The 16,780-nt window shown below is 23.3% G+C and overlaps 1 protein-coding gene across 1 annotated transcript in view; it reads left to right on the top strand.

Annotated features, from left to right (window-relative positions):
- The window catches only part of LOC136979121 (uncharacterized), a 190,057-nt gene that overhangs the window by 61,087 nt on the left and 112,190 nt on the right, over positions 1–16,780 (top strand). Inside the window, 1 exon segment of the mRNA XM_067275049.1 lies at positions 8,384–8,521. Coding sequence (XP_067131150.1) covers positions 8,384–8,521 — 138 coding nt within the window.

Raw genomic sequence — 16,780 nt, 5'->3', positions numbered from 1 at the left:
AACATCTAAAATCTTTTTTAAACAAGCTTCATAGTAAATAATGTTCTGGATTTCATATAAATCTGTAAAACTTAAAAATGATAAAAAAATATTTATTTTTTTCTTTATCTGATTGTAGATATTCTTTATATAATTATTCTTTATTAAAATAATTAATTAACGATTGAGACTTTCTAATTTATAAGTAGGCTTCTTATATTTTGTTAGCAAAGATTAATCATAAATATTTTAATACATATATTTAACTTATTGTATTAACTTATGTTCCATTACGTTTATAACGGTATAAATTATGTAAATATTTTGCATAGAAAATATCCTAAATGATTTAAGTTAGAAAGCGTATTTGTTTCTGGTAAAAAAGTTTTTAATTTAAAAAATCTTATCGATTAAAATATTCCGAGAAAACTTAAAAGTGAATAAAAATTTCTGGAGGTTTCTATTATAAACACTTTCTACTTTTTTGGCGCTAAGAGGACCATTCTCGTAACCATCGTGGGTTCGGCCAAACCCACAACGCGACGACCGGGTGGTGAGGAGTAGGATTCGACAAATCAGGGACGAACATTCTACGAAAAATCCGTGGGGTTGCTCACCCGGATTCGATCCCCGGACCCTAAAGCGGTAGGTTGACGCCTTAACCGCCTCGGTTATCCGGCCGTCGATCTGGAGACTGAGTAAATCAACTCAACCTAAAATTATTTTCTATAAGTAACAAATCAAATGTTTTTATTAGCATTTCATGATAAAATACGTTGACATCGAATATTAAAACTAGATAAATAAATCAATTTTAACGTAAAATAAATGAAGTCTAAATATCAGTAGTAGACTTGAACGTATAAATAAGATCTTAGACTTACTAAATATGTATGATGTATATGAAAATTACTATTAATATTAGTAGCGTATTAAAACAATTATGTAAAATGGCCAGCAAATAGTGTCGATCTTATAGAATTTATAATGTAATGTTGATCAAGATTAGGCTTTTTCCTACCAGTTAAAATTATTCTCTTTAAGTTAGTAAATAAATTCGATTGTTACAATTTCTTGTGAAAATAAATTGTTAGTGAATGCTGAAAAAGAATCAACCTGTAAGATCACTAACGATATCGCACCAGAGAGATTTCAAATAAATTTACTGCTAATTTATAATTTCAACAATACTTAATATATTTTAAACCTTCCCACTCTATTAAAAATTTAAATTTCTTAAATATGGCTTATTATTATTAATATATTGTTTTCCACACGGATAAATTCAAAGAAAATAATTTATAAACTTAGCTAGTCTATACAAAGATTTTCACTCATTTTAAAAATAAAAATGATTAAAATGTATTGGAATTTTCTAATCCAAACATAAGTATTACGCTTCGAAAATAGACAAATATAAGATTCTGTAACGCAATAAGTTTGCTAATATAGGCCTAATATAAGCTCTTTTTTTATAATTTATGAAATTTATTTTATATAAAAAATATAAATAGAATAAATATATATAGTAAATTGTCCTTAAAACTTAACCAAATTATAAAATAAGATATCTTTGTTTTGTTTTATAAAACGGGTTTTGAGTTATAATAAATCGTTGCAACCAAATTCAAGGCCAACTTCTCTACAAGAATTTTGAGAAACGGTGATAAACAAGAAAATTTAGCATTAAGTTAGGCTATATATTTGTTTTATATAAAGTTTGATAAATTGTTGTTATAGATATTTAAATAATTTTTTCTCTAATCATCATTAACACACAAAATAATTAATATTATGTTATATTCCAATGAGAAATAATCATTTTCTGTTATTTTTCAAACTCGTCCAATTTGAAGTAAGTTCATACTAAAGTTATTTTATGCAATCCGTTTCATTTTTAAATTTATCTTCTCAAATATTAATTACAATGTTTCAAGAATAATAACTTAGCCTGTATACCCAATGCAGGTTATAGATGAATTTGCTATTATTTATTAAAATCCTAATTCCGCTTGTTAAAACTGTAATTATTAATAATGATCGAGCTTTCTACTGTCATTATCATCACTTCCATGGACTATTCTCTCGGTTTGACTTTATTTTCTGAACTTTATAAATATATGGCAGAAATGAAAAATTTTAAGTATTAGAACTAATATAAATTATTAGTTTTACTAAAGTGTGATATTTTATATCGAATTAGAAAGAAAATAATGCCAAAATTTTATAGATTTTAAAAATAAGATAATTTTAAAATATTCATTTGTATTTTTCTTATCAATTTGATTATTATTCGAAAGATCCGTTCATATAATAATGAATTTTAGCATCATATCTATACCAAACAAAAATCGTAATCTTAAAAGTAAATATTGGGAATAGTTTATAATATGTTTATATATGATAATTCTTTTCCATTTTGCTTATTATAGCAGTTTCCGAAGTATCCGTAATATCTACCAAACATTCAAGGGGAAAAAAGTAATGAGTGACATCGTTGTTTAGACATTTTTATCGAATTAATGATATCAATATTCTTAATCTTTAGAAACCGTATTCTTAATATGGTAGATAGATATTATTTTATCTAATTATTTATTAATCTTTCATTTAGAATTATGTTGAACATTACCATTTCCGTTTAAACTTTCTTTCACTGATGCATCTTTTTCAAAAATATTTTCTTTTTTACAATGTTAACCACAAATTAAAAAATTATTTATGTATATTTTATAAATCTTTACAGCTACTTTGAATATAAAAACTTGTACAGTTTGAAAAAATAAATACTTTCTTAAGGAAATGTTTAATATTTAATATAATTATTCGTATAAACTAAAGAATTTATTGTTTTCTAATAATCTTTACGATATCGAATTTATCACGAAACAAATTTTGGAGAGAATGAGACTACCTTTACGTAGAAATAAAACATACTTTAGGCCTATATTTTATTTTAATGTAATTTATTCCACATTATTCAGAAATTGAAGACGCTCTATTCTCAAATATTTCATAAATTAATTTACTATTGCTCATTATAATCAGCATTTCGCTTAATTTATTATAAAATATAATATTATGTAGTAATTATATTGCACTGAAAAGTTTAAACATTTATTAAAATAGTGATTTAATAGTTATTTAAGATATATAGAGCCTAAAGAAAATAAAAATGTTTATTAAATTACTTAAATTTTCTGTAAAAATCTGATTATATTGCACAACTCTTAGTAAAATATTGTAAATTTGATGATTTTCAAAAAAACATATTTTATTTCTGAATAACAGATTATTCGCTTTAATATGTTATAAAATTTTCTTCTTCACAGACATTAGTCTCTCATAATAAACTTAGATCCTGTTGTTAGTCCTATTATATATTTTAAAAGTTATAGGATATATATAACAGAAATCTCGTCTTTAAAAGGTGAATTCTATTATATGCTTGAATATATATAAATATATAAAGGCAAAAAGGGAAATTCAATAAGTTAATTATGTTTAGTTTTTACAATTTTCTTGAGTAGTAGGATTATTACTGAAATGAGAGGACACAGAAATTCAAATAAGGTATTCGAGAAAGAAATTATTCACATTATACCAAGATTACTTTTATCATTAAATGTATTTCTGCATTCTAGTACGATTTAGTTTATCGTTAGAATATAAACTAAAATGTAAGCCTACTAGGGTTTAAATAAAGTTACAAATTTTCTAATATTGCAAGTGAATTAAAGTGAATCTGGTATAAGTTAAGCCTATTTGAGAGGTTGGGGGTATGGCCTAAGATAAGTAGTGAGAATAGTGCATTCTGTTAAAATTTTCGTGAATTAGATTTTATTCAAGCTTTAATTAAAATTTATTGAAATATCTTAAGCATATAAATATTCAAAACGTGATTAATATAATTAATATACAACATGTAATGAAAAAACTGTAAATTATACAATCTTAGCGCACTCACTGAATGCTTATAAATTATATGTATCGATACTGTAAAACAGAACGAGATTGTTTATTGATGTAGAGTAATTATTATTTTAACTTGATTTGAAACAATTTTAATATTAAATAATATACTGTATATACACCTAAAATTACTTAAATTACTAGTATTAATAGTCAAAGTATAAGTTTAACTAAAACTGTAAATATTTTCGAATAATACTGAATAGAAATGTAGTATAATAAATCAAATACGATAATTTAATAAAACAAAAATATGAAGAAGTATTTGAAGGATAGACAATATAGATAATTTAATGTTAAATTTAATACAGATAGTCGAAGTTCTAAAGAGTTAGAAAGCATGTATGTTAAAATATAGCTTCAGTTTAAAAGTAGTAAAATTAAATATTAATTAAATTAAAAACTTAAACGTTTCAGATAGAATTTCTAAGTTTAAATAATCTGAGATAACATTTAAACTTTAACGCTTCAGATAGAGTGTAATATTTATATCTAGAAACCAAAAGAAAATAATTTAACTATATTTTTAAAAAACTTTTTGAATAAAATTGCAGTTAAATTGAATGACAACAATTTTTTAATCCTATACTGTTTATAATAGGCAATTATTGTTTAATCTGAGTATTTTTTAAACTCATTTTTAGAATGTAGAAAGTCAGAATGAAATAAGCAATTGTAATTCACCGGTTATACAGTAGCTTACATTGTTTTGTTAAGCCACAAAAATGATATCTTAAAAATAACACATGAATTTTGTGATAAACTATATAATTTTTTTCAGTTAATAAATATTGGAAAAAACAAATTTAACTCTTAAGTAAATTAACTTATCTTTAAATACAACTGAAATATCTTTTAATCTAAATTTCCATAAAAGTATAAATATAGGCCTATTTAATTTTTCCAAACCAGATAAATTACGTAGCCTCTTACTCATATCAAGATAGAATTGTTTAAAAATTTAAACGAAAAATCTCAGTAAATACGCTATATCAAAGAGTTAAATACGTTACACTACATCACTATTTGGATTATTACTTTTCCTAAATATAAGAGCATTTATATAAAATAGTTGAGTTTGTATGTATACTGTACGTACGTATATTTAATTTTCGAAGGAATGACTTTCATACTATTTAAAGCTGTTAATCCTTATCTATCATTTTAAAAAAATGAGTTAATTTAAATTATATCTATGAAATATTACAATAAAAGATTTATTTAGTGGCATTGATTTCAAAGTTGTTTATTTTATATCAAATTTTAAAGAAATTTTTATACGAATATTTTTAACAGCTGCACTATTGTTTAATACGATTTTAAATGTCTGTTGTAAATAAAATACTTAAATTATATTAAATGTTTTTCTGAAGTCTAATCATGCGGTCTAATTAATAGTTGTCTTAAATAGACATCCGAAAGAAAAAATTAAATGTTCTGTTGAACGTCGAAAATAATAGTTTATGTAAATGCTTATTTATAATTTAATATAATGTTATTCATAATGTCAATAATTTGTATTCTGATTTACAATTAAAATTTACATTTATCGGCAGATAAAAATCGATTTTAAGATATCGTGAGGTATAAATTTCGATGCTATCTTCTCTGAATATAATTTCTAATATAAATCATAAAATTAGCTATAAATAACTTCAATTATATTAAAATTGTGTGTTTCTAACTTTGTCTCAACATTTTACAGAATAAATACTTGTTAAAAAAATAAAAACGATAACATTATGCTTATTAATACACAGATTATGTGTAAATTGCTCTTCACTTGTGATTTTTATTTATTTTTTAATCGTAAACGTTAAACATTTTTTAAAATATTTATAATTTTTCTGTAAAAAATTTATAAAACATTTCTTCAAAATGCTGAATGAAAAAGTATAAAAATTATCAAATATTTTTTAAAACAAATACTGTGAAAATATTCGTTTGTTTCTGTCTAAAAAAAATAAATAATTTCATCCTATTTTTAAAAATGTGTCTATACTTGTTAAAATATTTATATTAATTTAAATATGCATTTACAAATATTTAATTTTTTTCATTAGACCAAATTAAAATGGATCTTTTCCATAAAATGTTTTGTGATCGCTGTATGTTTATCTGATAGAGCAATGAAAATTTGTAGGTCTTTATAAAGTTTAGAAATGGTTTAATTCAGTGTTTAGTTTGAAATATAGGCTATACAACGAAAAGGTAATACACAGAAATAAAATTGAAAATAATAAGCGAAGTTTCATATTATTTTTTAGGAAATTAAAAGAATTAATAGCTCAAAAATCTAAACTATAAGAATAAGAATTAATAAATTAAATTAGACAAAGTATTTTATAAATATTTAATATGATTATGATTTATTTAATTAAAATAGACTACATATTTTAACTAAAAGTAGTATAAACCTAATCAATAATAACTGACATAAAGTGACAAATATTATTATTGTCATAGATATATTATTTAAGAACTATCAAAACAATTAAAAGAAAATGCCGATTTAACGATTAAATCTTAAGATTGCTAAATGAATTTAGCTATTAACATACTTCCAATTAACATTAATATTAACTATATGTTTCTATTCATTCATACTTTTACGTTATAAAACAATAGTTTATAAATATTCCCAATAAAACTAATGAAATCATATACATATGAGGGTTAAAATGTTCTCATAATTGGACCTATCTAGTGGATGATTACAGACTTTAATTACATATATTAAATTTATTTAAAAATTCATGTTATTGTAAACTGTGCAAAAGCTAAGAGTTTTATAAGAATGAATTACATTTTGATTCAGTTATCTCAAATATAAGTTTTAAATTTTATAATGAAAATAATCCTATAGATTAATACGTAATAGTTAAAACATATGTATTGAACTGTACAGTACAATACACGTAATTCCAGTGGATAATTACAATATGCGCATTATAATTTTCTTTTGTATTCTCTAGTATAATCGTAGTTACATTAAACATTGTTTATTTTTTATATTTAAAATTCTAAAAACAAAAATGTAGACATTTGAGGTGTTATCCTTGTTATGTCATAATATTATAGAAAATACATAATTAAAATTCTTCGTGGAGATTTATAAACCCATCTTAGATATGAATAGAATGAAAAGAAATCTTTAATAATAATAATAATAATATAAACATTTCAATACTAAATTATTATCATAATAGAGTATGAAAATCGACAATGTTTCACTTGTATTTAAATAAAAACAACCTCGAGTTTATTTTATTTCATTTAATTACTTCAAAAAAGAAAACTTTGTGAGTTCATTTCTGTTTCCTTTATTCGTATTTGATATCTTCAGACAATAACAATTTTATTTGTATTCTTTTCAAAGAAATATTATATAAACTAGCATTACATTTTCCGAAATAATCAATTCTTAGACAATAAATTTTTCATATTGTACTTTACCTACAGAAATTATAAACCTAGCGTATCAAATTATATAACATTTATTTGAATATTATTTTAAAATAATAAATTATTGGGTTGCATTACGATACAAAAACTTACATTAATATTTAAATAAAAAATGTTAATGTTAAAAATGCCATAGACTGATAATAGGTATATTTTAAACTAATAATATATAGATAAACTAACAATAATATTTAGTAGATAATAAACTAATAATACGTCTATTTTTTTTTATTTAAAAAATACAGAATTGTTTACGTTATAATATAGCTATTATAACTAACATTATGAATACAAAGCCTGCATAAAACAGGGAGGCCGAATATTTTTATTGAGAAATAATTCAGTAAAAATAAAACAATTGCTTAGTATGAAAACACTTATTTAAATAATTAATTGAATTATGAATCATTTATTTCTAATAATTAAGTGAATACTTTTTTATGCGGTAATATTATCAAACTTTTGAAAGTATAGAAAAGTCTATTCTATTAAAGAAATTCAAACTTATCCTGGTGTTTTTAATTTATCTATTAATAATAATATTGTCATTTTCATAATATAGAGAATTAACATAATCTAAAACAGTTGTATGTTAGTTTTATATATTTCTAAAATTTTAGATTACGTAGGTTTTATAATGCAATTATTAAACAGATTTGTAAATTGTATTAAAAGTATGTATCTTTGCATAAATTTAGAAGCTAAAGTTTTTAATTTCAGCAAGATTTATTTAATTAGGAATTTTAATTAAAAAATGAAAACTAATTCTACCTGGTAAATTGAATGGACATCAACATTTAATTCAAGAGTGTTAATAAACTACTGCAGCTTAGAAAGTCTACAAAATAAGTAATCACTTCAGCATCACATTTTGGAAAGAAACATACTTTAGCTATCACTACTGATAATTTCACACAGCAAGAATATAATATTAACTAACGGTCGATATCTTTTCTCTTTCTTGTAGGGGGTGACGATGTTCAACAGCTCTGCGAAGCTGGAGAGGAGGAGTTCCTGGAGATCATGGCGCTCGTGGGCATGGCTAGCAAGCCGCTCCATGTCCGAAGGCTCCAAAAGGCTCTCCAAGAATGGGTCAACAATCCAGGTGAGAAAAACAAATTTAATAATAAAAATATTACATTCATCGACTACATGTAAATCTAATTTGAAACATTTAAATATTAACTAAATCTATTAGAATTTAGAAACTTAAATTGAACAAATATATTTTATATACTTTATTAAGATTCGGATAATTCAAAGTTAATCATTTTAGTCAATTCACGTAATAAATAACTAATCTACGAATTAAAGTAACACTCAAATTTTTGTTGTCTGTTCTTCTTAATTATTTATATTATTTAAACTAATTATACATTGACATAAGATTAATTATGGATTTGCAACTGTCAATTCAAAATTACGTGTTTTTAATGCCGTGACATTTGATTTTTATTGAGCAACAGTGGAAACCATACTTACAATATTGGCTTCGAATTTTCTCATAACAACTCTGTACCATATATATATAATTTTAATTAATATAAAGAATTAAAAATATTTAATATAAACAGAAATCCTAAATTATCATTTATATAAAAAAAACTTGTTTGTGGCTTTTAATTATACAAAATAAAGTTTTATTAAGATTAATATCTTATTTTTCACCTTGAAAACGGCCATCTCACCTTGAAAACTGCACCTTTTCTCATAATTGGACCTATCTAGTGGATGATTACAGACTTTAATTACATAATATTAAATTTATTTTAAAAATTCATGTTATTGTAAACTGTACAAAAAACTAAAAGTTTTATAAGAATGAATTACATTATAAAATAATTTTGATTTTAATTCTATAATTAGTCAGGTTTTTAAAATGTTTAAAGATTTAAAAAAGCTCATAAAATACTTTTCCAAATTCACAGAAAGCTCTTCTCAACACTTCTCTTATTTTTTATTTTTAGTTTTTTAATGATTCTATAGTAGGCCTACTTAATAATGTATAGGACGTTTACGTCCTATACGTTAAAAAATCCGAAATTTAGTAAAAATATACTGTTTCTGAAATTCCTAATGTTTTTGAAAAATCAACTTGATACTAAATAGTTTTTAAATTTCAATAACTTAATTAATTTACTAATAATGAAATAAATAGAATAAACATTGGCGTAAGTTAATTAAAGGACCTGCAGTGCTTATTCTTGGATTCTTGAAAGTTATAAATGTTGAGACTTGTTTAGTCATTTTATGTTAATTTTACTATTTGTGTTGTTAGCCTATATGTACAGTACAAGCTGTATATTATTATATTTCGTGTTTTTAAATATTATATTGTTTAGTTTGAATGCATTATTTATACGTGTTAGTAATTTATATATTCAGCTATATTTTACATTTATGTCTTAGTACTCTTCTTGTTTTTTTTTCTTTTAACTTATGTTTAGGCTTGGCGCAATATGACTTTTTTAGTTTTTAAGTTTAAAAAAAAAAATTATATCAACCGGCTATCTAAGATATGATAAAATTTTATGATCCGTATATCATAGCAAATTACTGTAGCAGCTAGAAGCTTAATAAATAAATTAATCTTCAGGCCAATCACGTTTCTTTTCAAGTTTATAGTAAAAGAAAAACTTTTTTTTTAAAGTTTGTTAAAATTTGTAAAAGAAAAATTTTTAAATAAAATTATTGATTAAAGTTATTTAAATAAACAATCTGGTCCTTTGATTCTATATAGAAAATAAATAAAATCTTGTATAATATTTTAGTAAAAAATAAAAATTACTGTAAATTAACTTTAATTATGTATTTTAACAGATTTTTCTAATAATGATGATAATTATTATTATTTATATATTCGTAACAACAATTTAGTAAACCAAACACAGATTTACTTATAATAATCATTTTCACTGGAATAGATAAATACTTCAACATTCTTATTATTTACATTTATTTTTATTTGATTTTATTTGATATTTTGTAAACATATATTTTAAAAATTGAATAAGTTTAATGTATATATTTATTCATTACAAATTCGTTTTTATAAAACTAGGCAATAACGGTTAAAATTAATTATTATGATTTCAGTTTTTAAAATTAGGCCAAAGTTTTATTCATTTCTTAACGTTTTAATTTACAAATTGAGAATGCTGTCTCAAGATATATTTTATTATATACATACTAATTCAAATAATGCATTATGTAACCTAGAACTATAAATTTAAGACTAAAAAATAGTTTATCTTATAGATTTATTGAATTACCAGACTTTATGTTAGCTTTATTTTCTATTAAAATAAACTTTATCATAAAAAAATTTAGAAATGAACTCAAAAATAAAATATCAACTGATTCAGAAAATATATCTATTCCGATGCAGATAAAAGTATGAATGAATTTTGTGAATAGATTCCATTCACAAAATTTATCAATTTAAAATTAAAGTTTAAAAACTCTTTATTAATAAATGACTAAAAACATTTAATACTGAATTTATAAAGAAATGCAAGTTATTGTTAACGATCAAGGATTCCCGTTATGACATTCATGTTTATATTTTACTTCTACAAAATCGCCATTTCAATTAGGAAGTTACGTGCTATAGTAAGATTTAATTAAATCAAAAAATTAAATATTTAAAGCAATCTGTACTTTTTGTATGAAAAAATTTTCACTATAATGTATTATTTTTCTGTGTACAAACTAATAAATTATTTAAGTTTGAATATAATTTTAAAACCCATTTTAAAGAACTTCTATATACAATAATTGATAAAGGTTAAGGTTAATTTAATATTGTATTACTGTTTGTAGTAACTTACAAAATTAAATAATTATAAATAACTTACAAAATGTTCTGAATTTATGATTTAAAAGTACAGAAATGATTAAACTTTGAATTCTTATTAAATCAAATTTTTTTATGTCTCATGGAATATATTAAATTATATAATATAAACTTTACCTACCATTATAAAATATAAGAATTTTATTTTTTACAATGCTGTTTCTTTCCATTTCTAAATGCTGAACAGTAAAATAGAACGACTTATGGATCCTAATTCGCTTTTTAACTTTCTCAATTCTTTGACGACAGTTAGTTTTATTCGTTAAATACATCAGCATTTAGTAACAAAGTTTTTAAAAGTACTTTTCATTTTTTAATAAAAAGTAATCATTATTAAATTTCTGTAAATAGACTACGCGAAATTTTAGGAATAATTCGCAAAACTTATATTTAAATATCTTAACACAAATAATTGCATTGAACAAAATACAATCAAGATGTAGTCTTATGCTTATATCAATATCCATTATGATAAATTTATAATTAAAATTTTTAATTTGAAAAATTTTAAGAAAATATTTTTCAAGTAATAAAGTTTTATTTAACGTTCACTTTAAAATTATTCTGCCTAAGAAATTAATTGGAAATCTGAAGATATCTCTATTTATTTATTGAAATTATTGTAAAATATAAATTTTAAAAAAATTCAAATACATACACATGAGCCTATATTATAATAAGGAAGATTTAATACGTTAAGATTGCTAGATATTCAGTTATAAACCCTTATTACATCTAATGAGACTTGCGGTAAATGCAATTTTAGACGCATAAATACAGACTTATAGTCTAAAACTTAGTATATAGGCCTATAGAAATAAATAAATCATCAAATAATTTGTATTTAATTGGAACCTTCTACCCTTTTGATTTATTTATAGATAATAAATACTGTAATAATTTAACTATGCTTAGACTGACCAAAAAGTTTGACATGATTTATTATTCGTATTATTCGTATAAAGCCAACAAAATATTTTACCATATTATAAACTTATATTGTTTTCTTTCTTAAAAATATTCGATTTTTAAATACAATTTATAAGAATAAGATTATTCTACTTCTTAATGAAATTTTGACGTAATCTGTTATGTGAGTCTATATATAGTAGATTTATTCTATTGTTTAACATATATACAGCCTGTATCTATATGAATTTTTTAAAATTAGTGTAAATATTTTGTTCAAAAATAACATAAAAGTGGCTCTTCACAGTATCAAACTGAAAATAAGCGAATTTCTATATAAGTTGGTAATTTTCATAATTTTTAAAGTAAGTTTTATGATAAATTGCTAATGTTTGAAATGACAAGCCGTTAGAAATTTTTTTATTAGTGTTTTTTTAATAATTTGAATTGTCCAATACTTTAAGAATGATAAGTAAGACTAAAATTACTTTGTGTATCTAAGCTTCCTAAACTAAAATTATGAAAGAACGGAAAAGAAAGAAAAAAAAGTGTGAGAACGTGTTCTAGATGATGTATACTTGCAAGACAGATCCACCTTCTCCCATGAACCCGTAGGAGAGGAACGGGTTAAAGGTTGGGTGAATGTGCTATTGTGCTTATTTGCATGCTGTATAGGCCTGTACGCGAACAGTCAAGCAGGTGTGAGTCTGGCCAAGGACTATTCCCCAGACAGGCTTCTAACCAGCCAGACAGTTTTTTCTTGCACAGTCCCTTCCGCGTGACCTGCCCGGACGGACGACATTTGGTCCTGCTACTAGTGTATTTATGTATGTGTCTGAAACAACAGACTGCAGTCTGGTTGATTTACATTGCCTTTTTAGAGGAAACTAATATAGCCAAATGCATTTGCACTTTCCTCTGCTATTTACAAAGTCAACAATGAAAATAGGATATAAACATTTAAATTCTACTTACATTTCATACAAATTTATTTTTAATGCATTTTACGTATATTAACTATTAATTCAATCGCAAATATTTTATTGTCAATAGAATCTGTAATAACTTCAGTTACAATTAACTTTTTTGGTTCAAATCGCGCCTGTTCTTAAGTCGACTTACGCAATCGAAATATAACTTCCATCTTTCTTCAATACTGATACTGATTTTATTAATCTAGTTTTAAAAAATTTATAATTTAATTAAGTAAAAGTGTATAAATTATTTAGGCCTAAATAAAATTTAAAATTTTTACTGTTATAAAAAAAAAAATTACTTTCTGATACTGCCCTGATAAGAGTTTTGCTTGGCTAACAGTTTGGTTTTATCATTATGTTTTAATAAATTAAATGATTAGCACATAAAGAAATATCTTTATAAAAACAGTAAATAAATTTCAACGGTATTTTAAAATTCTGTTCAATTTAAATAATGCCGTTTAGTTTCTGTAATATCAATCAGGAATATGTGTAGCACGATGTTTGAAATAATAAACTACAGATCCAGTGCTTAATTTAAATTATATAATAGTGTCGATGCATAAATCTATGTTTAAAAGATAGCCTAGAAGGAAATATTAAAAGATATCAATTCTGAAATTTCCTACCAAACTACTATTAATTTTTGGCATAAAATTTCGTTAAAAATTGCCTTAATATCTAGTGCTTTATAAAAATATCTTAAATAAATATGAAATACATAAATAAATAATCATAAAATTAAAATTTAATGTACAAGAGTTAAAAACTCTGAAATATTCGATAGCAATCCTGATCAAAATAAAGAAAAACCCTGAAAACCTTGAAATATTTATTCACTTCCTTATGTATTTAGACATTCGGTGAGACGATGGCATCATTTTCTTCTGCAAGTTCAGTTTACCTTGATCTTTGTTTTTAAAATTAAATTTATCTTTGTTGTCAAAGATTTTTCGTAAATAAAACTGATGATACAAATATAAATTAAAATAACGAAGATTAAATTCTTTTAATTGTGTAAGTAATTTATATTTGTAAAACAGATATTTCAGGAAATAGACATATTAATTTATCTATCAAATAATGAAAAATTATTTAGGTTAAATCTAGTCGAAGCCTAAATCTAGTCGAAGCCTAAATTTTATAAATAACCTATATTGTTGATTTATTAACTAATTGTTATTTTCACTATTCGGGAAATTTATCTCTATAAATAGATATTCAATAATAATTTTCTATCTTTAGTTTTAAAATATCGTTTCTCAACAGAATGAATTAAGAAAAAGATACTTGAGAACAAATGGATCCAATCTCAATTAAATGATCTTAATATATAACCACAATAAACGAAACAGAAAATTACAGAATTTTAATGTAAATACTGTACAATATATCTACATAAAAAATAAGCAGAACAACTAGAATAACGGTTTTAAAGAACGATGATGATGATGATCATAATTTAGAATATTTTGATGAAACATTTAATCAATAATTAGATATAATAATCCACGTATTTTCGGATTTCTATAAATTATCCCACATTATTATTAATATGAACATTTCTATTACATTAGAATTTACGTAAGTAGAATTTATAAATTGAATTTATATTTTTGTAATGTGGTATTAAAAAAATTAATTAATTACAGTTAAAATGTGAGGTTTATTGTTTTTATAGTAAATATGATAGTTTTAATTAAATCATTGAATTGTCTCTAGATAAATATTTTATTTTGAAGTTTTTAAATTTATCTCAGACTAAAATAAGCTTCAAATTTTATTGTAATAATTATTATTATTGTGTTTCTTATGCGGCTAAATACCGGTGACTAGTGCTATGCCGGACCAATTATTATTATTATTTATAATATAAAAATTATTCAAAATTAAATATATTTTTTTTAAACTTAAAGAAAAGAATATTTAATAAAATAAAGTAAGTTACATTACACATTCTGAAATATTTCGTCTATTAATGAAATCAACATTTGGCCATAACTAGAGCCTAATAACAAGACTATAACAAAATGCCTGAATTTCTATACTAGAAATAAGGATCAGTTTTTAAGAAATTAACTAGCTAATTTTTATTGGAAATTAGAAATATACTAAAATTAAGATAGCAAAATGGATTAGCGATACATCTGACGTTGTATCGCTAATCCATTTACAAGATAAGCCCTCTTTTTGTATCGTTTTTCTTCAGTCTAATACAGTATAAACTATTCTTAAGTCGATAGGCCTAAACTTTATTTCTATTAAATATTATTTTTTAAACGTATAGGTTAAAAGATTATTAATTTCATTACAATAAAATGTATGCTAACTTGTAACCTTTACATATTCTGTAGTCTATATATTATGTATAGGCTTACAAATCGGAACAATGATCGTGCAATAAGAAATTATTATTTGGAAACTCTAATTTTAAATTTTTATAAGTTATTCGAATCACAATTTCTATTTCAATCCTTGTCTATGTTGACCAATTCCACTTGCAGATCTGGTTTGAAGGAAAAAACAAAAATTTGAGACCAGAAATATACTTTAACATTAACGGCCTTAGTCTCACGGAATTTGTTAAAAATCTGGAAGAGAATTATATTCGTAGTTTGATTGGATATCAGACTATCCAAAAAGCCCGATTTCGAATCATCACAGATTCGAAATGAACTACGTACTATTACATTTCGAAAGTCTGTCAATATTCTATAATAGAAAAAAGTGAATCAAAGAATTGGAACAATAACAGTTTCACAGAGTATTCAAATTCAATACTATCTTAATAAACTTAATAAAATGTTATAATTATACTTTGCTTAATTTAATTTCAAATATCCTGCCTGTAAGTAATTAAAATTTATAAATATTAAAGTATAAATAATAGATTATTCAGGAAACTGTCTCTTAATTTCTTAAATATCCATATCGAACATTAATACAGTAGAGCATCGATTATCCGACCCCGATTAACCGACCGCATTCTAGTCGGCAAATTCAAATGTCCGCTAGTGATGTGGCGCTACAATATTTGGTTATGTCTTGGCTACTTTAATATTATTTTTGTTAAATTTTTGCGTGTTTTAGCTGACAACACTGTCTCGACCATGAAAGGGAGGCCAGGATTTAAACCAGGCTTAATTTTTTTTGTTCTTATTTTTGTATTTATTTTGTGGAAAATAAAGAAATAATTTTTCACGATACAATAGCGACGATTATTATTTTTAAAAAACTTTTTGTTAGAGCTTAACATCGTTAAAAATTCAACGCAAAGCGACGCACAACGGAGAAAAATTTCAACATGGGGTAGGTTAATAGCGATGTACTAATATACTAATACTAATAATGTATTTTTTTATACTTTTCGGTTATCCGACTTTTCAGTTATCCGACCAACCCCAGTCCCCAATTAAGTCGGATAATCGGTGCTCTACTGTATTTATTGTTTCGTAAAAAGAATCTTTTATTTACTGTAAAGTAATAAGCTTTCTGATATTTTATTTTTCGATCACAATTGTTAAAACTTAAATAATAATTATTATTCGACTTTACGACTAATTTTTTTAAAATTCAAACCATTATTTAACTTAAAAATTGTGTACCAATTATTTAATTTAAA

The sequence above is a fragment of the Centruroides vittatus genome, unplaced genomic scaffold (genome assembly GCF_030686945.1).
Source record: "Centruroides vittatus isolate TY-2023 unplaced genomic scaffold, ASM3068694v2 contig_1154, whole genome shotgun sequence".
NCBI classification, from domain to species: domain Eukaryota; kingdom Metazoa; phylum Arthropoda; class Arachnida; order Scorpiones; family Buthidae; genus Centruroides; species Centruroides vittatus.
The sequence above is the reverse complement of the archived record's forward strand: the minus strand, read 5'-3'. Positions and strand labels throughout refer to the sequence as shown.